The sequence below is a fragment of the Lissotriton helveticus genome, chromosome 10, assembly GCF_964261635.1.
Source record: "Lissotriton helveticus chromosome 10, aLisHel1.1, whole genome shotgun sequence".
In the NCBI taxonomy this organism is placed as follows: Eukaryota; Metazoa; Chordata; class Amphibia; order Caudata; family Salamandridae; genus Lissotriton; species Lissotriton helveticus.
Window position 1 is genome coordinate 939035650 of NC_136071.1, and position 23153 is coordinate 939058802.

Genomic DNA, 23153 nt, shown 5'->3' on the forward strand with positions numbered 1-23153 from the left:
AGACAGCGGCAGGTGTCACCAGTGTGCGGCCATCTTCCTCGGCTGCAGACCACGCCCCCCCCCCCAATTGACTAATTATTTACTTACAGATTACATGAAAGCTTAAAAAAATCAACAAAAGTCTGAAAACCTATGGTGAATTTAAAGAAAAATATTTTTACAAATATTCTTCAATGTTATGTATTATTTAAATGTAGGCCGGACTACATGTTTAAAGCAGGGTATCTTTTTTAATAGTTTACGATTGTTTCCTATAAGCCTTCATGTTATACTAAACCTGGATTCTCAATAGTTTTAAGTGCTTCAGCACCCTCAAGACCTGGCCTGTGCTAAAACAAAACTACAGCTAAATAATTAGCATGCGGCGTGATTGTTTTGAAGTAACTATTATTTCGCTGGTCTTTGAACAGGAATGTAAAAATATGATATCTTCCTCGGTTCACCAGTCATTAAAACGGACAACAGGTATTACGTTGTGTTTGAAGTTTTTTTAGATTTGCGTTTAGTGCGTCACACAAGGCAAAATATGCTTGCACCACCCCAGACTTTAGTCCGCATTCTAGGTTCAAAAAGAACAAAATCGCGTTCAGCTTGGACGTCTGACAATTGACTTTTTTGTTTTTAAACAGAGACCCACACAACTTTAAATATTAATGTATGCAACAATAAATAGACTAACTGACTGGGCACAGAAGGCTTAAAAGCTTTCCATTGTTTGACAGAAAACCCACACATTCTCTTTCAGCCTCCACACTGCCAACACTATTATCAAATGCATCTTTGTTCACTTGGGAACACTCACTGAACTTTACACGGACTCTGGTAATCCTAAACAGGGGAATGTCTTCTCCAAGATGAAACAATATGTAAAATGTCAAAGGAAACGAAGCCGCACCAAAACTGCGCAAACAATGCCATGGCTTTCTGCCACTGAAGTTAACATGCCAGCCCAAAAGGGCAAGTCCACTGCGCACATTAAAGCAGCAGCAGCAGGCTTTAGTGGGATGTCGCACAATATTGCTTCAGAATGCAGAACAATCACAGCTTTATCAGGACTGCACATGCAAAAGAGGGAGGTCAGAGGGCGGTGGGAATTGAGGAGATCTGTGGATTAGGAATATAGATCTGAGGATTAAGAATCTAGACCAGTGGTTCCCAAACTTTTGACTCCTGAGGACCCCCACTGAATTACTACTGCAAGCCAGGGACCCCCAAGCAATTTGTACGATATAAATTTCAAAAATGAGAACTGTAATTCGCAAAAAATACACAAAACAGTACACACCAAGCAAATACTTAAATTACTAAAGCGTTTATTATTTTATATTGAAAAAATATACAAAAATCAAAACATTTCAATGGGACGGATGGTGCTGCATCTCGGCGACTAACTTTTCAATGTCTGGTTTTATTTCGGAAAGTTGAGTCCTCAGGTCTGATTCTATGTTTTCCAAACAATTTCTATATTTATTTTTTAGATACATAAGATCTGAGAACGCTTTTTCACATAAATATGTGGTGGGGAAAGGAAATAAAATCATAACTTCAATACAAAGATCTGGGCCTAAATCCATTGTTCCTTTGCTCCCCATGCCGTTCCAGTTTGAACCCAGCCATATGCAAATCAGTCCTGACCATGCACCCAATGGGAACCGTCCAGCCCAAACTGCCAGGCCAGGTCCACCCTGGACTGGAAACAAGCATCCTAGGACCGGTTTCGGGGTTTTGCCCTTCATAAGCCAGGATGAAAGCTTGACCGCACATATAATTCACCCACGGGCTTATGGAAAGTGGGTAAACGGACAGCAGTGTGAAAACCCTACTGCTGATACTGGCTGCATCTATTTTTACCTGCCTGCCAAGTAACAGTAACTGACACTCTGAATATGTGCCTTTCCCCCGCAGCAGCCATAGACCCAAAAGAAAACATAATTCAGCCCTGTTGCACCATTTTCTTGGTCATTTTCTTGCTGTAGATGAGAAGCCATGCCAGCAACGATGCACCTTCATCTTCTTGAGATCGGACACTGATTTTGTGTAGTGCAGCGTAGTAAGTTATTTTAAGTGCATTGTGTACCCATAAATGTGCAAAATACAAGCAATACAGATTAGTAAACCAGGTGATAGTTTTCCAGTCGTAACATGAGGTACTTAACTCATTCATGGCAGACAAAGCAGTTGGCATTAGTGGCAGGCTTTTGGTTTCTGTCTATTCAAGAGAAGCATTAATGTTTTTATTTCATGAGCTATGAATGACAAATATTCAGGAAAGGTAAATCTACCTCAGTGACTGAGTCACCCATAGCGAGCAAATGAAAATACGCGCGCTGCCCCTTGAAGTTATGGGTTCCATTTATTCAGTGATGGGGCGGAGCAGGAAGTAGATTAACAAGACCATCTTAAGTGTGTTTCTTAAGACGCACTTCTAGAAAAAGCAACTTGGATTTTCATAGCGTTGTTCACTTTCATTTTGATGAGCCTGATAACAAAAATGAAAGACTTATTTAATGTGTGCGTTCGCTTTAAACTTAAGCATATGTCATCAAGGCAGGGTTGTGTATCCTACAGGGGAAAGTACTTTAGTTTATGAAGGAATGCCAATCACGCTGTAACTGCTTTGGGTAAATATGGTTTTCAGAATGAGGCATACATGCATAGATTTTATAATGTGCCATGAATAAACCGTGTTAAAATTCAATATTTTGGACTATACTTCTCGAGTGCAGCTACACTTTCCATGAAACCAACCCTGACGGCAGAAATGAACCTCAATGCCACTAGCATTTAATAAGCTGATCGCTCATCACATGTTTAGAATCAGACATATAAAAAGGCTGCTGCTAATTCCCCTTGCGTAGCCGTAAAACACTCATGTGTTTATCTTTGATTTCCAGAGTGAAGTGCCCTCCTGCCGGCCCGAGGTGCCTAATGCTGCTTAGCTTTAAAACGAGGCACAGCTGTACTCTGCATTCAGGGCAGAAAGTGAAGAGGGGACATTGCGCCGCAAAATGCTCTGGGTCTTACTGCGTCTGCACTGTATTTCACAGCTCTTGTGGCGCATGTGCATTTTGTTTTTATTACTGTTATTATGGAAGGCACTCGAGTCCTGCGGACCCCCTGGGAATGTGTCACGGACCCCTGGGGGTCCGCGGACCACAGTTTGGGAAACGCTGATCTAGACCATCAATTGATTTTACTGAAACAATCCTGGCCAGCAGTAGAACAGTTTAAGTCAATTTTAAAGGTAAACAAAACTTACTTTCAAGCAAAAAAAAAAAAATAATAATAATTTTGAAGAAAAAAAGCTGAGGTTATATTTATGGAAGGGCATTCGAAAAAAGTGTGACCTTGCATTTTTTGTCAATCGGTCTCAGATGTCTTGAACAATGAGAACACACCTGCAACACTACACAAACGCGCAAGACAGTGGGCAACGGCATCTCCAAAATAAACATGAATTCACAGCAGTGCTGTCTAAATATCATCTTGCTCATCAATGTCGCAAAGTTAAATGTTGTCAAAACCGAAGGCTCGGACTTGCCTTTGGAGTGCTTACTAAACCATTTCAAAAGAACTGTTCCAATGGGGAAAAACAAAACAAAACAAGATTGCTTTTTGTATATATAAAAGACATACATTATTGAATATCTGATAATTCGGTGTGCTTCTGAAATGCAAAATACCAGGCCGCATGGCCACTGAAATGCAAACACTCCACAGGAAATTGGATTAAATTCCAAACAGCTAACATAAGGGGAGAGAAAATACTCCTCTGGTTGCTCCCAAAGTCCACTCTAAATAGGTTTTAAAATTTGGTAGCAACAGGTCATGCAGAATTTCCATAACACGGTTTGCATTATTAGTGAGGAACCTCTCCTAATTCCAAGCCCTCGTTGCCACGATTGGAAGATTAAAGTATGCAGAGATGTGGCAAAAAAAGAATGGTGCCCAGGTGATTGTTTTTTTCCTTTGGAGCAGCAGTTCACCTACTGGCTCTGTTCAGAAGTATGGAACACAAGACCAGTAAATTTGCCATAAAGCTCACAGCCAAGGGAACCGCACCATAATCTTCTTACTTGACAAATGATGAAAGGAGGACCTTTATGAATCATGTTACAAAGAGATGAGGTTTAATCAAAGTAGAAGTTGAAAACCAAGCCTTAAGGAAGGAAAACGTCCTGGTTCACAACTGCTGCCAGAACAAACTTCATACAAGAAGTAATTAAAGCGGAATCCACAAAATAAAGCATGCACAAGATGGCAAGAAGGAACTGTAGTCCAGGACGTCCAAGTTTACTGTGCAGGAATCCTAGAAGTAAGCAAAGCCTTGCACCATCACGGACATCCTTGGACAATCCGGAAAAAGTGGTCTACTTGCTCTTGATACAGCAAACCTACTTGAGATCAGGCCATACAATAAGAAATGTGCATGCACTACTAGAAAAGCTTGCCTGTTCTCAAGCAGTACAATCAAAACTCACACTGGAAATAACATTTTTTAAAACAGCAACTGAAATGGAATATCCTAAATGGAAGACCTAGGCGACACAGCCCGTCAACAAGTTGATGGTCATTTCCTCTGTGTGACCTATGCATTCGCATACGTTTTATCAAGGCCAACAATACAAAGTAAAAGAGAACACAGGTCACTGATCCCAAGATGGGCCACAGCCCAAAACAAACCTGTATTAATGGGAAGAGGACCAGTAACTCCATGAGGAAATGAAGGTTGATAGCTAGAGAGAATCTCAAATTTTGGTGCCAAGAGTAATATGATTTAGTATTAACAGTGCTCTCCTGCCTAGAAAGTGAGTGCTGTGGCGCTCAAGGAAAAAGCTCAATTAAAACACAGTTAGACAGTAGAACAAGCATTTGCAATGCAATAGGTCTCGAATTTGTGAGATTTAGAGCTATTGCCATTGTAAATGACAAGGCCTTTTATTTATGTGTTTAAAAACCTGCAATAATAATAGACATTGTAATTTACAACAGAAGTAGGTCAAAGTTTTGAAAATGCAAGACCTATTGCATTGCAAATGCTTGTTGATATAGGTAAGAGCATGAATGGAGCGGAGTTGGAGTAGACCGGACTGGTGGAGAGTAGAAGCTAGATCAGAGAAGGAGCCAACTTGTAGCAGAAGAAGAATTAGCAGAACAGGAGCTAGAGCAGCACAATACAGGAGCAAGAGCAACAAAGAGCAGGAGCGAAGAATCCAACAGCAGAAACAAGTCAAAGGATTGGCGATGCATAGGCACTCAGATCAGAGGATCTTTATACACTGTTAGGACAGGGACCACCTGACAGCAAGTGGCTGGTGTCTGAAGAGGAACCACCTGTCAAGGAACCTATATGAATGGTGTTGATGTTTGGAGGCCATCTTGGAGAGCAGTCTCACAAAAGAAGAGTTGGATGGTAGTTTCCCGCTAGATGTCCCCTTTGCTAGGCTAGAAACATAACTGTATAGGCCGCCACCACTTTGGAGCTCTGAGTTTCCTGCAAATGGCGACCGCCAGTAGGTAGTTATAGTTAGGATTGACTAGATATATTACCTACTGGCGGTCGCCAGTAGGTAGTTATAGTTAGGATTGTTTTCCATAGGAAATCCGCAACATTCTATTGGGAATAACTTTGGCGCAGATTGAGGGATTTAGGAATTAGCATTTAAAAAACCTATTAAATTCACTGAAAAAACCATAGGTTTCACACCAGTTATAGTTAGCTGGAAATTTTACTCGCATAAAACCATTGAAATTCCCACGTTATAGTTAGTTGGACTCACTATAACTTGCGCGTGCAATGCACTGCTGATGACGTCACATATTACATCACTCATGACATGGTCAGTGACATCACTCATGACATCACTGATAACACCATCCTTGTGACACAGTGACACACCTCCTTTTCCTTATAGATATATATAGATATATTACCTACTGGCGATCGCCACTAGGTATATATAGTTAGGACCTAGTTACCATAGGAAATTCCGAACATTCTATTGGGAATAACTTTAGCGCAGATTGAGGGATCTGCCTGTAATTTTCCTCTAATTTGCCTCGCTGCGCTCCGCTCCTTTCCTGAAAGTTTGGGGGGGATTCGTCAAGCGGGGGCCGAGATAAAAGGGGGGTCCCAAAACGTATTTTCCCCATGTTAATTTCCATAGGGACCTTTAGACACGGCTACAGCCCGAACGGCTGAATGGAATTACACCAAACTTGGCAAAATGGTAGGGCCTGGTATGCAGATGTGCCTTTGCTATGTTTGGTGAGAATCCCTCCAGTAGTTCTTGAGAAAATTGAATTTGAAATTTTTCAAATGGCATTTTCTATGAGACCTTTAGACACGGCTACAGCCTGAACAGCTGAACGGAATTACACCAAACTTGGCAAAATGGTAGGGACAGGTATGCAGTAGTGCCTTTTCTATATTTGGTGAAAATCCCCCCAGTAGTTGTTGAGAAAATTGAATTTGAGCAAATTATATATCTAAATGCGCTCACCGTACGCGCACCTTACGCGTACAGTACGCGTCCTGTACGCGTACGTGCACGTACCCTTACGTGCGCGAGCGGGTTTCTGATTGGCTGGCAGTCGACTGTCAACATTCTAAACTGTCCAAACCAGGAAGTGTTGGCCACCATCTTGTTTTTCAGGAGAACTGAGGCACAAGAGAGCCCAAAACAAGAGTGGAAAACACGAAAAGGGGGCAGGGTAGAGACCCCCAACCCTCTAGCCCTTCTCAGGGAGTCCCAAAAGGACCCCAATGGCAAAAAAATAAAAAAATAAAAAATAATCGCGGGGTGCGTACGGTACGCGTACCGTGCGCGTACCTTGTGATTTAAAAAAAAAATTTTGCACTTGGTGGTCCTTCTGGGACTCCCTGAGAAGGGCTAGGGGGTCTCTACCCTGCCCCTTTTCGCGTTTTCCACTCTTGTTTTGTGCTCTCTTGTGCCTCACTTCTCCTGAGAAACAAGATGGCTGCTCAGGTGGTCCCAGAAGGATAATAACATATATAAACGTTATCCGCTAATAGAATTAGCATTTACAAAACCTTTGAAATTTATTGAAAAAAAATATAGGTTTCACGCCTGATATAGTTAGGAATTAGCATTTAAAAAACCTTGCAAATTCACTGAAAAAAACATAGGTTTCAGGCCTTATATAGTTAGAAATTAGCATTTAAAAAACCTTGCAAATTCACTTAAAAAAACATAGGTTTCATGCCTTATATAGTTAGGAATTAGCATTTAAAAAACCTTGCAAATTCACTTAAAAAACCATAGGTTTCAGGCCTTATATAGTTAGGAATTAGCATTTTAAAAACCTTGCAAATTCACTTAAAAAAACATAGGTTTCAGGCCTTATATAGTTCGGAATTAGCATTTAAAAAACCATTGAAATTGCTCCTAAATAGTTAGTTGTACTAACTATATTTCGCGCACCCCCAATCCACTGCTGATGATGTCACATATTACATGACATGGTCAGTGACATCACTGATGACATCACTGATGACATCTCAAATGACATCATTGATGACATCTCATTTGACATCGCTGATGATATCATTCATGTGATAATACGATGCACCTCCTCACACTCTAATATAACCTTTGATACACCCAGTGTTAAATACAGACTACCATTCTTGAAACCATTGACACACCAATACCAGTTACTACATACGCACTCATTGATTCCTAGGTCTACACACACATTCACTCATTCACCCATAGAATCACTCATACATACAGTCACTCATCAATACAACACTATCATATGCACTCATACACCTATACAGACACTCACACACTGCCACTCATCCATGGAGTTACTCACACACCTAGTCAGTCATGCAAAGAATCAATCACACTTCCATTTCCTCAACTATACAGTTATACACACAACACCTTACTTATTCAATCATATACTAACACATACTTACTCTCTTATACAATCACTGATACAAGTACACAATGATCCATACAGCCACTCGCACATTCACAGGCTCTCATGTATAGTCATTTATATATGCCAACTCTCACATGCACTGTGTTTTACATATGTACTTACTTGGACATGTAGCACTGAGATATCCATTCACTCACCAACACACCCATGCACACAGTCAACCGCCCATATAGCTGTTTATACATGCACTCTTGAACTCATACACCTAGTGAATCAACTGCTCACACATCTATGCACAGAGTCACACACCTCCCAGCCACCCACACACACACTCAGTCTCCCATTCAAATACTTGGGCAACCAATCAATAACCCATATAGCCACTCTTATAGCTACTGATCAACACATGCAGCAGCTTACACAACAACAGATATACTTATGCACACATTCAGACAGTTTAGTCACTAACCCATGCATTTAGTAAGACACATTTAATCACTCACTCATACAGTCAGTCACGCACCTACTAAATCCTTCATCCAGACACTTATACATCCACTCATTCTTCAATATGTAAATCATATTTAAACTTTACAGAAACACACAGTCACTGGATGATGTCATCAGTGATGTCATCAGTGATGTCAAATGAGATGTCATCAGTGATGTCATCAGTGATGTCACTGACCATGTCATGAATGATGTAATATGTGACATCATCAGCAGTGGATTGCGGGTGCGCGAAATATAGTTAGTACAACTAACTATATAGGAGCAATTTTAATGTTTTTTTAAATGCTAATTCCTAACTATATAAGGGCTGAAACCTATGGTTTTTTAAGTGAATATATATATATATATATATATATATATATATATCTTTCAGAGTGCTTGAAGTCAACTCCCCACTTTCGGAGGGAGCTAGTAACAAGCCAACACTTTCCTTTGTTCTTGTATCTACTTTGGGTCCTAAAAGTATGGTCGTCACCACTACTAAGGTATGAACCTGGCAACTCAGGACCTTTTCTCGGATATACTCAAATCTGCAGATATGAAGACCAGAAACTATGTGCATAGTTTTAACCGACTAATCTTCCAGACAACATCTGCAGCTCTCGTATTTTAAATGCAGAGATGTGGGTCTATATTACACATACATTCACTGAAAGACTATTAAAGAGAAATTATTGTCCTTTACTCACATAGAAGGTAAGGTTTTCCGAAAATCTTCTGCAGGAATAGATGTAATGGTCACAATGCAAAACCTACAAGCCATCCAGATTTCTGTGTTATACTGAGGCTGACAAAATTTCTCAGAAGGTGCTTGGGGCAATATGTATCTCTACATCAGTCCCACAGATAGGTAGGTAGAAGGAATAATACTTAGTTTTTGAACAGTTAAATACAGCTTTGAGCATGCAACCCTGCACCTAAAAGAATATTTTTTCAACTTTCCACAATAACTGTACCAACGTTAGATTTGGTAAGTCTGGGCAGTGCTGTTCTGCTACTTACATAAATGTTATCAGGAAGTAGGAAATTTTCCTTTGTTAAGCAAAATTCAATGTAACCTGCTATCGTACAGATTTACAACGACTCATTAAAAAGAGCTTTTTCCAAATGTGTCTGATTTACCATCACTGGTTGTGCATTGTTATAACAGGCACACAGGGCCACTTACATTTGCTAATTCTTTCTCACAGAACGTATACATCCTATACAAATTTTGTGAAGGTCTGGCATAGATTTTCCATTGTTATTCCAAAAGCTTAGCAGATGTAATGAGAGAGTGGTGTAGACGGATCTCATTGCTCTTTTATCATGCTTCCACCGGTCATAAGAGTCTTTGTTAATTAAATTATTGGTTACAAATCTTGGGATAAAGCCCTTCGCGAATGTATTGACCTTAGGGTCATTGATTTTATTTTGAGACTGTTGCTTCTGGTTTCAGAGTAAACAAAAGTAATCGAGTAGGACAGCATCTTCTGGTCCAGGCTCAAGGAGGAACAACATCCATAACAGCAAATAACCTCTCTCCTCTGTACATCACCCACACTGACCCCCATAACTTACCTTTAACTGAGGGTGGCCCTTCTTCCTGAATTCTTATACAGTGATTTGACAAAGGAATATACTTCAATTTACTATGGACACACTTTCCCCTTCTATTTACTCTGAGAAATATAACTGCAGCACTAACTGTATTGTAGATTCTTCGTTTACTGGACTATGCCAATTATGTCAAGATAAACATGCTAGACATACGCACACTGCAACAAGCATAGTGATGACAAACTAGCCTACCTGAAGCACAGCAGCCCTTAGCAAACCATATGGTTGGAACTAGTGCTACCAATTCACACTCTTGTTGTCAATAGGTTAAGGGACAAGCATTGGCAAAACGAATATGTTTTGCCTTTATGGTGCAGGTGGTGAGCAGTTGGCTTTGCTAGTGTTTGTAAAGTATCGTCTAAAAAATCTCAAATACTTCAGACTCCGAAAGCTCTGAAGAGAAATGACAAAGAATAAGGAAGTGTCAGAATGTAAAAGGAAACGCTTTCTATGGCCAAATTTACTTTCCACAGGATTCAGCCATTTGCTCCTCTTCGGTGGTTCCTCTGGGAGCATATTTATGGACTTCCAGGAGAAGTGTCATGTAAAGTACATAAGATGGCCCTTCCCCCAGTACCATAAAAGATCTTGAGTGCCAAATCGCGTGCTTTTACTTAAATATGTGGAAGGCAGGATCTGAAACCAAAACAACCCTTAAAGTCATACCCCAGCAAAAACATTCCTGTTGCTGTACTTTTACAGACAAGCTGGGAAGGGTGAGGAGCAACACAATGAGGGGGAGGGAGGTGCATTTGAGGGGGCAATCAGAGGACAAGAGAGCTAGAAAACACATGCACTCTCATGAAGTGCTGAAATAAAGATAAATAAATAAATAGGAAAAGCAGTTCCTCAACTGTGAGCAGTAGTAGAAGGACACGTCATCCAACCAAAAAGAATTGTAATGAGGCTATTCTCCAAGGAAAGGACAAACTAGAAGAGGTAGGCAAGACATCGAATAAGAAGGAAGCAAATGAAGGTGACAAAGCCAACCAATGGGCAGGCAGCATGTATGCCAAGTTCACAATAGGTCTTTAAAACCAGATAGCTTCCACTGTCGGGCAGATGGACCTAAAAATGCAAACTATAAAGCAAATCACCATCGATATTTGGACATTGAAATGACTGCAAAGTAAACAAAATCACAAATGAGCAATGTACACCACAAGCAGGTGGGAAAAACAAAGATTACTATTTCACGGATTACTTCATTTTGGATACATTGCTCTACCACAAAAACACACACCTGTTTATTTTTGTAACTGCTTTATACAGATTTTATCCCTGGAGCCAATTCCAGATTAAATTACTGAGATGGGTTGCCATCAATCGTTTACTTTAGAGCACTTGCTATATTAGAAAAAGCATGAACCTTAAGGCGTTAGCGTAAAAAGACCATTACCGCCATGAACGGACGAGCTATTGAATACATAACAAGTCATTAAAGCAATCCTCATTGTCTGTGTACCCTAGTGGGCTTTTGGCAAAGAGATAACCGCGCATTCAGAAAAGTCTTTCTGCTAATAAGGATGTAGGACTAATGTTCTAAGTATCCCCTTCAGAATTAAAACTATACTTAACTCAATTAGGAAGGGGAAGGCAATGAGTTTCCAATCGGCAATCAATGAGTCCACTGAAACAAAAACGAAGACAGCGCTAGCTTGGGTAACAGCGAGACATATCGGAGGAAAAGTAAACTGCATACGTTGCAGATCATTTGAACATGATGGTTTCTAAAACTGGCAGAGCTGATTAACTAGCTACATGCTAAGGCCAAATGAGGAAGGCATTCAAATTGATTTGTAGATGTAATATTGTTATTTGGTTACATCTGTATTGGTAGAACAGGAGACTGTACAGAGGAAAGGAAATGGAATATATCTTGCAAGTGGTATGCAGCTTATCTTAACGCACAGGTTACACAATAGCAAATCGCTTCAGACAAACTTTTAGTGTGAACTAAACAGGCTGTAATGGGAAACAACAGAGATGTGACAGCAGGGAGTAATTTTAAAAGTCAGAATTAATCTTGTTTATTCTCTGAGGTCTTGAAGAGTGCCACAGGGAAACGTGGGAACCCATTCGTTTATGCATTCTCTCTCAGTCATGCAATCACTGGATTCCAAATAGTATAATGTTTATTATTATTATATGGGAATTATAGAGCGCATGGCTGCCCTAGGGCTTCCCAGCGCTAAGAGACACGTAAGTGGTTTAAATCGGATAAGCATTAAAGATATTGCTTGAACAGCCATGCTTTAATTGCTTTGCGGAACTGCAATTCTTTGTTCAGTACCCGGTATTCCCATGGCAATGAGTTCCAGAGTTTGGGAGTGAGGTGGGAAAAGGATCATCCTCCTCACCTCTCCCTCCTGGCCTTTGTTGATTTTAGAAGTTCCTTAAAGCTTGACCGCAAATGCCTGTTTGGGATGTAAGGCGATACTAAACTCTTGATTTTCCTGGGACCCCTATTATGTAAAGCTCTATGGATCATGACCAGAGTCTTGAACTTGATTCGGGCCTCTACTGGGAGCCCCTTTATGTGCTTTTTTACCAACTCCAGCATCGGAACTTTGCACAGCAGCCTTGCTGCTGCATTCTGGACGACCTGCAGTCTGTGGGTCACATATATTGGTGCCCCCAGCTATAGTGAGTTTAAATAATCCAACTGTGAGGTAATCAGGGAGTGGACTACTGTTTTCCTGAGCTCTGTAGGGATCCAGTCTAGGATTTTTCGGAGATTTCTAAGTAGTCCAAAGCAGATAGCTGCAACTTTCTTAGCCTGTGTCACCATGGAAAGATCCTTTTCTAGTCAGAAACCTACATTCTTAATTATTTCTTTAGGTATAAGTGGGCTGCCCAGGCCTGCAGGCTAGCTTATGAGGTGCCTGGGTATGTCCTTGTTCCCGAGGATCATTAACTCTGTTTTTTCCCGTTTTAAACAGCTTATTGACATCAACTCCTTGCCTTTTTCCATACAAGATGATAATCTCTCAGCGTTGTCACAATTTTTTTGGGTTCAGGGAGATCACCAGCTGAGTGTCGTCCGCGTAGGACGTCATGGAGATGTTGAACTCTTGGACAATCTTAGCAAGTGGTTCCATATATACATTGATAGTTTAGAGCTTAATGAGGAGCCCTGTGGTACACACCATACTTTAATGACAGTTTTGGAGAGAGTGGTGTTCTCCAATACTTGAAATGTTCTGCCCTCCAAGAACGATGTCAACCACTTGAACATGGTACCTTGTACCCCAATGGCTGAGGGTCTCCTACGTAATATATGATAGTCTACAGTATCGAAGGCGGCACTCAGGTCCAAGAGGAGCAAGGCAGCTGATTTTCCCTGGTCTAATGATGTTTTAAGTTCCTCCACCAACAGAGCAGATTCAGTACTGTGTTGTCGCCTGAATCCCATCTGCTTTGGGTTTCAAGAGCCTCCTGATTAACACATAGCTTGGTTAATAGTTTGGTTAATACCTTTGCCCATAGTGTTCCAAAGCCTGGTAAGCTTGGACACCCAATGATATGCCACAATATTTTCAGCAATCAAAAGGTTGGTAGATCAAGTGAGAGGAGGCTCACCAAAGACCTTTGGCTGGCAGACCACTGCTTGGTTTTACTGATATGTTAAACTTACATCCCAGGTGGGTTTACACATAAAGTATAGTGTCTAGAGTTTAATTTTGGACTTTTCCAGGATCCAGTGAAGTGCTTTAAGTGGTTGGTTCATGGTCTTGTTTCTGGAGGATTATGCAACTGGATATGTATGAGTATTTTCTCAAGAATGTCAAGGGTGATTCTATGTTTTTTGCCATTTTACTAAGCAGTTGATGGAGTTACGAACTGATTGCCTAATCAAACCGGGGTGTATTTGGGGGATGTCCCTCAATATCAGGATTTCACTTTTTGGCTAATTAGGCAGAGGTTAGTGGCTTTGAACTGGAACAAGCAAACAAGGCATTTGGTGAAATTGGCTTGATCTACAGCTTGATCTCCAAATCATATGTTGATATGGGAGCAATAAACATACATTTGTCAGCTAATAGAAAGAGGCTGCAATAGACACAAACAGATATTGAACAGCAGAGGAGAATGATATCCATAACCACATTTTACTGATTGTACTTTTCAGGACTTGCTGTACACAGAATAAACAATTAAAGTGCTTAGAAATAACCAATGGGAGCAGAGATACAGGTGTTCATAATCAATATCTTGTGTGAAAATCTCAATTATCCTCCATTTAATTTTAGTTGGCTTCAAGCCATCCATTTTTCAAAAGATTATAAACTCTGGTTTTATACACTACTGTCAAAATTATAATCTTTAGAAAGATCTGTGTGTTGTTGGCATAAATGAAGAACATGTAGCCGAACAATTGTATCTAGGCAGCCAATGGAAGGATGTAAAGTTTGAATAACGAATAAAAAAATATTTTAACCCTGTGACACTACATAAGAGATCTGTCACTGGGTAAATGACAAAGAAAATAAAGCAATTCTCTGAATGTGATAAGTTTAGAAATCCTGACACCAAGCCAAAGCTGAACCCTTCATACCAAAGTGAGAAAACTTATGTTTTAGACAACAACTAAAATATTAAAACTAAGGAAAAGAAATACATTTTTGTTTACAATCAGAGAGTGTATTCAAATACAAAACTTGCAAAATGAAGAGCGGGCTGAAAATAAAAGTGGAATACAGTAACCAAACCTTACCAAATTTTTGGTCAAATCTCCATGCTGGGACATGAGCATTGTGTTTGAGATTGCTGTTACTTGGCAGAGGCACGGTGACGTGAATGGGTCCATTCACTGAGACTTCAGTCCCATCACTGTTCAACAAATGCACACTCACAGCAGTCACAGGGGTCAGGTCATATCGGGTGTTATTCCCTATAATATAAAACATACGCTTTGGACACAGCACCATGGTACAGTACACTTTATAACAGTCTGGAACTTGGTTTCAGAAGACAAGAAGACACTGTAAGCATAAACATAACACTATTTTTTTCCCAGTAATAAAACATCCTTTGATTGCCTCCTTCCAAATGAGATATTGTTGGCAATATGGCAACCATGTAACAAGGATGCAAGCAATGTATCATTCAATTAATGGTTACTTGAAGGAGAATACACAAGCTACATAAACACTTGTTAAGGATAAGTAGCCAAACCCAGGAACTTTATGAGGCATTGAAAATAGGAGTAAAGGTTTTGCAACATTCTTAAAACAAGATACCATGGGGAAATTGTAGTCAAATACTTTAGGTAAATAGAACACAAATTTCCAAGAGGCATAAAATGGCTGTATTTAACATTGTAGAAAGGCGTAAGCGAACCAATAAGACAAAACTAGACTTGTTTTAGGTTAAGTTACTGGGTACTTGCATGCGCTCTTTTTAGATCTGGCCTGGAATGGTCATAAGCCTCATGGAATACATTAAAAATTGCAGCTATTAGTATTGTTATGCACACATTTTCAGTGTATCTGGATCTAAGCACCAATTACTATAAAGAAATTGCAGGTTGGATTCACTGAAGCATTTATGAGTTCGGGAAGCAGTAGTGCTGGAGTATCCTTTTACGCACTCTAACATGCCTTTGTGAATCAGTGAGACACATCCATCTCCTCATTAATACAAATGCAGAAGGCAAAGTTTTGTTTGTAGTAACTGAATATTTCCTTAATTTTCCAATTTTATTTCCATTTTAACATGTTTTAGGGCAAATTCAGAGGCATGTAAGAGTACATAGGACAGTACGACAGTATTACTACTTTAATGCACTAATAGGCCCCTTAGTATTGTGCTACACAGATTATGGCGATCAAGACTCACTGTTTTTTTTTGTAGTGGTTACTAAGTTCCTTGACTAACAATTGTTAAAAAACATTTTTACACAGGCGCAGTGGGAAGCAAACCAAATGCATAAGTAAACATGTTTCTCCTATTTATCAAGAATTCCCTTCTGCCATGAGCTCCAAGGTGATTACTAACATGCAAACCTCGGCCTACGGTGCATTTAAATAATAATGGTTATAAGAAGCACAACCCCACCCCCCTTAAAAAAAAAAAAAAAAAAAAAAAACTTAATAGTACGCCCAAAAGCGACAATCCTATTGTTTGTTGTACTGAAGTACTGGTCAGATTTATAATATCTATAAGGACAGATATGTGGACAGTTAGCTTTATGGTACTGTATTGATTGCTCAGTTCCCCCTCTCCGGCAGCAGCAATCCAAAAGGTGCAATCCTTTGCTTTCTGTAAATGAAGAGAACTGCTTTTCCCTTTTCCTGGTTGAGTGTTACTGGAACCACTTTTTACGCTGGCTAAGAAATATCCTTTGCAATCCTGACAGATTCATGTAACTAAAGACATTTCTTAATGAAATCTATATCTACACATACACACACATCTATATCTATGTATATACATCTATCTATATATCTGTATCGAAATATCTATACCTATATATCTTTATCTATATATTTACATATACATAGAAATAGATGGTGACTTCCAAGTAGCAGCCTGACCACAACTGGTGCACAGGACATGGGCTCACTAATCCAGTGTGTTAAATCAAAAAAGAGGTATCTGCACTTCTATGCAAACCAACCTTAGAATATCAATTCATTTATTCAGGTTTACATTTCGGCTGACGATACGTTGGACCTACGTGAGCCAGAACGTGGTTTCAGTTGAAACATGGTACACAGAAGTATTTTTGCCCTCAAACGTTAGTCTAGGATAAAAAATGACTTCATCAGGAATTCAAAAAAGTGATTCCGCACAGACCTAAATGTTTCCACGACTACAGATTTCTCTACCATGAGCGCAGAGTAACGCATAATAGTAGATCTAAACTTGGCAGAAGTGGAACGGGTAAGCCCAGACCCGGGCCTTGTGCACAATGCCACTAGAACCAAGATATACCGACTGATTAGCCCTAAAAGGGGCGAAACCAGGCTTGGATTATGTTCAGGTTCAGGGAGGACTTGGTCTCGCAGTTTGGGTGGGACTGTTCTGATTGGAGCAGGGTCAAGCCTGATTTGCATAAGGCTGGGTCAAAACTGATGAGGCATGGTGCACAAAATAATGGTGGACTGGGATGAAGACCAGAGTAATTATCAGTGGCTGAGGTCAATTCAAGCATTTCATCGATCACTTTGTGCACTGCTCATATTTGTCAGCTTAATCATTGTGTAGTTCTGCAGCATATTATTTGGATGGTATTGTACTTCAATATTCCTCTCAGCAGTGCACGGAGGTGCCAACAACTCCACAGCAGTCAGTTATATAAGGGAAGGAATCATAAGTACCCAGTGCAGGATTAGTATACACCTGAGGTTTAGTATAATGAGCTGGGTGAGTGATTTGGACTTCTGAAAGACTGTTGAAGGTGCTTGGGAAATGTCTTGGTGTTGGTGGGATTCAATGAGGAGGAAATTTGATATTCTAGCAGCATTCTGAATAGGAAAATATCTGCAAGGTGTCTGAAATGTCCTTCAGTGCAGTCTAGAAGTGAGAGTGGTTACTCCTTAAACGCAGCAATTTGTGAGAGGTGGGTCCTTCTAAAGGCAAATGGTTAACTTGCAAGCATGACCTTTTTTCATGAGGTCTTGCCTGACAGAACAGCTGTTGCCAGTGATGGAGCAAGGATTCGCACATAAAGCGACTTGCTTGTACTCATGAACCTCGAATAACGTTAAAAAAAGTAACCAACATGTTCGTTCTACTAATTTTGCATATTTTCCCTTTACACGGGGGTGTCCGAGTGAAGCCTGCTTATGTGTTTACTAATATTAATACGCTTGCAATCTAGAATGGCCGCTGCTACGCGGGAATTTAGACTGCGCATGCGTCGGTCATACCTATGTGACGGGACGTATTCGTTGTCTTGGTGGGAAACTGTTTGCACTTGCGCAGTAGAGCTAAGATGGCTGCTTTGTGTTCTTACATGCGAGAAGCTTGCATTGCTGCTTTTGCCAAGCTGTTCGTTCTGCTTAATCCTAATGCTATAGTTTATTATAAAGTAATGGGAATAGTGTAGAGATTCATGGTATACAGTGAAATCATTTATTCTGTGTTTTAAAACTTTTTGCTTTTACCTTTCATGTATCGTAAACTTTGGGCCTGAGAGACGGGAATACTCCATTTTGAAAGTCCTTTGCACACGGCACGCTATGAGAGGAGGGCTGAAATCATCTGTCATTGAACCCCAGCCAGATGGCAACTCCAGCCAAGATGCGCCTGGGAAGACGAACCCTAACCCAGCCCGAAGAAGCTGATCTGTACAGAAATTATTACATTGTATACAATGTTAAATTCACCATTGTTATGTGTAAAGCACATGTCAGGAGAACCTGAAGTTTAATGGGCGTAGACGTAATGTAAATAAGGAGCCTGAGAAAGTTCAAATTTAGGTGGTGTGATGACCTGTCTTCCTCCTTTGTCCAATCGAAATTGGGGATTCTTACACTTGCAACATTGGGGGGTGGTACACTGACCTGGAAATAGTATGCCTAGGTTTAGCTAGAGAAATTGTCAGACTTGTCCGAATAGCTGACCTGTCACTGACCCAACGCACTCAATAGTTGATCGAGAACAGAGGTGCTGCGGAGCACTCTGCCAGAAGACTCGCTGACCCAATCGGGGTTTTGGTGACCTGAAGTGCTGGCGAAGCACTTTGCTGGGGAAATTTGATAACCCAATCGGGGTTCTGACTGATGCTGCAGAGAGGGTGTAGCGCAGGTGTTGCAACTGAACTGCGGGTGCTGGTCTCAACTTTGGTGGTACGGTTCTGATCCAAATCTGGTTTTCCTGTCCTGTCTCTGACCTGCACTTGCTGGCCTACTGGCGTTTGCAACTTTCGGGGTTTCTGTCCTTAACTGACCCATGGCCAGGGTTGGTCTCCACACCGATCTAGGTAAATATAAATCACTGTGGGTAACAAATAGCATATTTGCGTCCTTTCCTTACCCTTTCCTTGATCTTGCTGAAGTTCTAATTGCACATGTTCCTTTTCTTTCCCTTTCCTTGGTGACAAAGTACAAAGTCGTGAATTTGCCTTTATTAGCATGTTCCATCTTTTTCCCTACTTTATAGTTGGATATTAAAGTACTGTTCATGAATAAATAGATGATACTTTTCTTTACCCTCCCTGTTAGTAAAACTGAAGTGGTTATCCTGAATTATTAGCGTGTTCCATTTTTCTTACCTTCCCTATAGTTACATGAAAATTCAATTACATCATTATAATTGGTGTTCCTCTTTTACCCACCCTTTTGAAAGTGATCAAGCTGTGGCATTCTAGCATGTCCCTTATTTTTCCCGTCCTTTAGTAAACACCATTCCAAGTCTGATTTCTATGCGTTCATTTCAGTATGTTCCTTGTTCCTACCTTCCCTTTAGACTTCTAAATGGTGGGCATCATATATATTTTGCATAGTTATACACTTTTTATGATTCTGATTATTGATAGCTTGCTTGCTGTAAACTTTTGGCTCACGACACTTGAAGAAGATTAGATAAAGGTTTTCAAAACTTCCCGAGTCTGTGGTTATTACATGAGTGCAAATGTTATTATGTTATTGACTGCCTTTCTTTACAACTAACTCCCTGATCCATTGTGATCATAGGTACCAGTGACAAGGAGTGTAAGTCAAGGTATAAGACCTGGGAAACTAATATGCTGATAATTAGCGCCCAGGTTACCTGTTCTAATAAATTGTGATAAATTGGTATATGGGCCCAAGTGAGTATTTAGGTGATATTATAGTCGGGTGACCCGCGCGCTCTATCACCAGTCCTTGTATGTTAAAAAATTATCTTTCAGTGGCAGGGGCGGCTACTCTGCTATGGCAGAGGAGAGTCACCCCATGTACCCCTTGACAGGGGCCTCAAAATTTGAAAAATAAAACAAAATGAATTATTGTTTTTTCCCCTTTCTTGCTGCGTCTTGTGGGCCGGGCCATCGCTCAGGTGGGCAGGGGCTGCTGGGGCAGTCACAGGAGGAGGGGTGGCACTGTACCCAGTGCGCATAACAGTTTGGCCAGTTGTTTCAGGACGACCAGACCCTCATGCGCACTGACATCTCCCCAAACTAAGCTGCATTGCCAGGTGGAAAGAATGGCAGGCATACCAGCATGAAAGAAGCACTGGGAATGGCCGCAGGGTAGTCTGGGAGCCTCAGCAGACAGGAGAAGAGTGGCAATCGGCGAGGAGAAGGTAAGTTCTTTTTTTCCTTCATTTTTGTCATCCGTCTGTCCCCCCACCTCACACCCCTCCCACCATTCTGCCGTGAGAGCAGCTGCTACTGTTCACTAGTACTACAGGCAAGGACTGTGGTTCCGCTCAGATTTTGGTGCTTCCGAGAACAGCTTTTGACATGGCAAACGCTGTGTGCTTTCACAGAAATAGTGCTTATCCTGCAAGCAACTATGGTATGGACTTCTTCATTATGAAAATACAGACCTCGAAAAATCATAAAACTTTTACTAGACCTACAGGTCTAGTGACTTAAATGATCTTCTCCACCTATTTGTAATGCTTTTGACCCATGAACTGGTTTTAAATGATGTGATCTGGGAAAATATTTTAATTCATTGAGCGCCATTTTCTTCATTATCACATATGAGAACACCTACAAATGTGCGAGTTCAGCAGGTCTGCTGTACAAAGAACGGTTTTGTTTGATTTAATAGACTAAACTTTTTTCCCATATAATACAAATCTAGCTACATATAGGAGACACATGACCCCTGACTTGCCTCTTAGTTCATTAACAGCATTGTCATCAGGGCAGGGGCAGGAATGTTCCTCAAATAATTTTTTTAAAGAATCACTTGTAATAAATTCTTAACTAAAGCATGAAGTGGTAGCACACTGTCGTTTGTAATCCACAGATTTTACATTGAAATGGCCAAAAACTTTCCCACGGACATGCAGCTTTACTGATAAAACTGCATGGTGTACAAACAATGTTTGGATATAGAGTTTTGAAAATATGTCTCATTTGCACATCACCAAGTAAAGTGTTCTGGTTTGTTTTGCTCCTATTTAACTTTGTGTTTGCATCACACCTCTTAATTACATAAAATGTACTTTTGTAATTCCAGATATATTTTGAAATATTTTCAATATTAATTTACAGGCTATTTATTTAAATGTCATTTGTTATAGAAAAATAACAGCTCACTTCAAAACATCTAACTCTAGAAACAGAGAGAAAAAAAACCTAATTTTACAAGCAGCAATTTAAAAGATGAACTGACATTTGACATCTTTCCTGACAGACAGCAAATGTGGCAAGATAAAAAACAAGATTTAATGGCATCTTTATTGCTCATTCACTTTCTGAATGAACAGAACACCTGTTCCTTTCCAGCCTAGGTTTCCTCCCCAGATGGTATTAGTAGGTGCTAAAAATAGTTCGACCTGATAAAATTATACTTGCAATTGTGAGTGGATGAGTAGATTCGTTGAGGCCTGAAATGGCATGTTTAAGTCAATACACATTAAAGGGTGAATAGTTATTACTCTATTAAAACCTGCAAAGAGGTGATTTGTTTCATGGAACCTCAGTTTACCATAGTAGGTATGGGTTTTAGTGCTGGCTAGGCCCTCTTACAAACCATGGGGATAGAAGATTAGCACTGTGATAATCCTCATTTGACCCTCCGAGGAGACCTAGGGCCGTATCATACATACGGCACCTTTTAAAAGCTAAGCTTGGCGCAAACAGGGAAAATGTGCCATAATAGGATGAATGTCCTGCCAGAGGGAAAAATGTAGCGGCTGCTTTGAAACCACTCTGTTGCACAGTCCAGAATTCAACCCGACTGCACTTTTAAGAGGGATTATAGATCCCCTTGCAGGCGGATGCAGTGAGTGACTGCACCAGCCTGTAAGGGGATATCATTGGGGTCATTGGGAACCTCTTTACCCCTTTCAGTGGGCTGCCATCAGGGAGCACACTGGCAGTGCACCACCTTTTAGGTCAGTGCGCCTTCTGAAGCTTCTCTGCCTCTGTGCCCGCATCTGTAATATGGCATGGGCGCAAAGGGATTCCTTCATTTGCATAGGGCCACACCACCAAGCAAATGAGGGAACGCCCTCAAATGATTGCGCTGGTGCTTTATGTGCGCCAGCACTATTGGGAATACAGATGACGATGCACAAGCGTCTGTGGCCTCATTTGTAATACCAAAGTGCGCTAGGGATGCGCACAGCAGGCGCAAACGCCTGTTGCACCCCTGGGGCACTTCTGTAATACGGCCTCTAGTATTTTGCCCTTGCCAGCTGTAATGTTTACACTCCTAATTTTGTGAACATATCAGTGATGGTTGCATTGCTGGAAAGCTTACGCTGAATACAGTAGGCCTGAATTGATAATGGTGACAAGCCTATGATAAAGGAAACCGGCCTGATTTGTTCACTGGTGAAAGTTATGCCCAAAGCAATATATCTGATCTCTTTATTATAAAATGTGATAACAAAGGCAGTAGCCTTGGCTCGTTTATTGTGAAAAGCATTTGTTAAAGCCAATAGGCCTTTAATGGTGGGTTGTTATCACTCTGTGCAACTGGCTGTAGACTGATATTTTGTTACAAGAATCCTTCAGCGCCAGGACACCTATTGTAGGCAATGTCATTGGTGTTTGTCCTCCCCTGTGACCAACCCTGGAGCTAGACGATTCTCATTGTGATAATTCTTGTTACTCCCTTTTGCGAGGGGTTTAATATTATTTTGCCAACTGAAATGGTGTACATATTTATAAATTTAAGTGCATGCATGATGGCAGTTAGCATATGAACACTTCAATAAGTCTGTTGGTTTTGGTGTCAAACCACTGGTATAGGATTTAGGCCTTACGGGTTCACTGGGAACAAAAGGTCAGATTCCATAGGGTGGATCTATTTATTTTGAAACTTCATGATAAAGCAAAAGGCCTGAAATACTTACAGTGAAAAGCATGTGCTAAAGGCAATACGTTTTCCATGGTAAATTGTTATTACACTGTGGTCAAAGAACGGCTTCACTAACTATAATGAGAGAGTGATCCATTTAAAAGCACAGCTCCTGTACAGTGAAAACCATGGAACGCTATCCAACCACTTCAA

General features: G+C 40.6%; 1 protein-coding gene across 1 annotated transcript in view; it reads right to left on the minus strand.

Annotated features, from left to right (window-relative positions):
• Window positions 1-23153, minus strand: part of FAM171A1 (family with sequence similarity 171 member A1) — a 377776-nt gene that overhangs the window by 104018 nt on the left and 250605 nt on the right. Inside the window, exon 5 of the mRNA XM_078663605.1 lies at window positions 14744-14920. Within this exon, the coding sequence (XP_078519731.1) occupies window positions 14744-14920 (177 nt within the window). The remainder of the gene's footprint in view (window positions 1-14743; window positions 14921-23153) is intronic.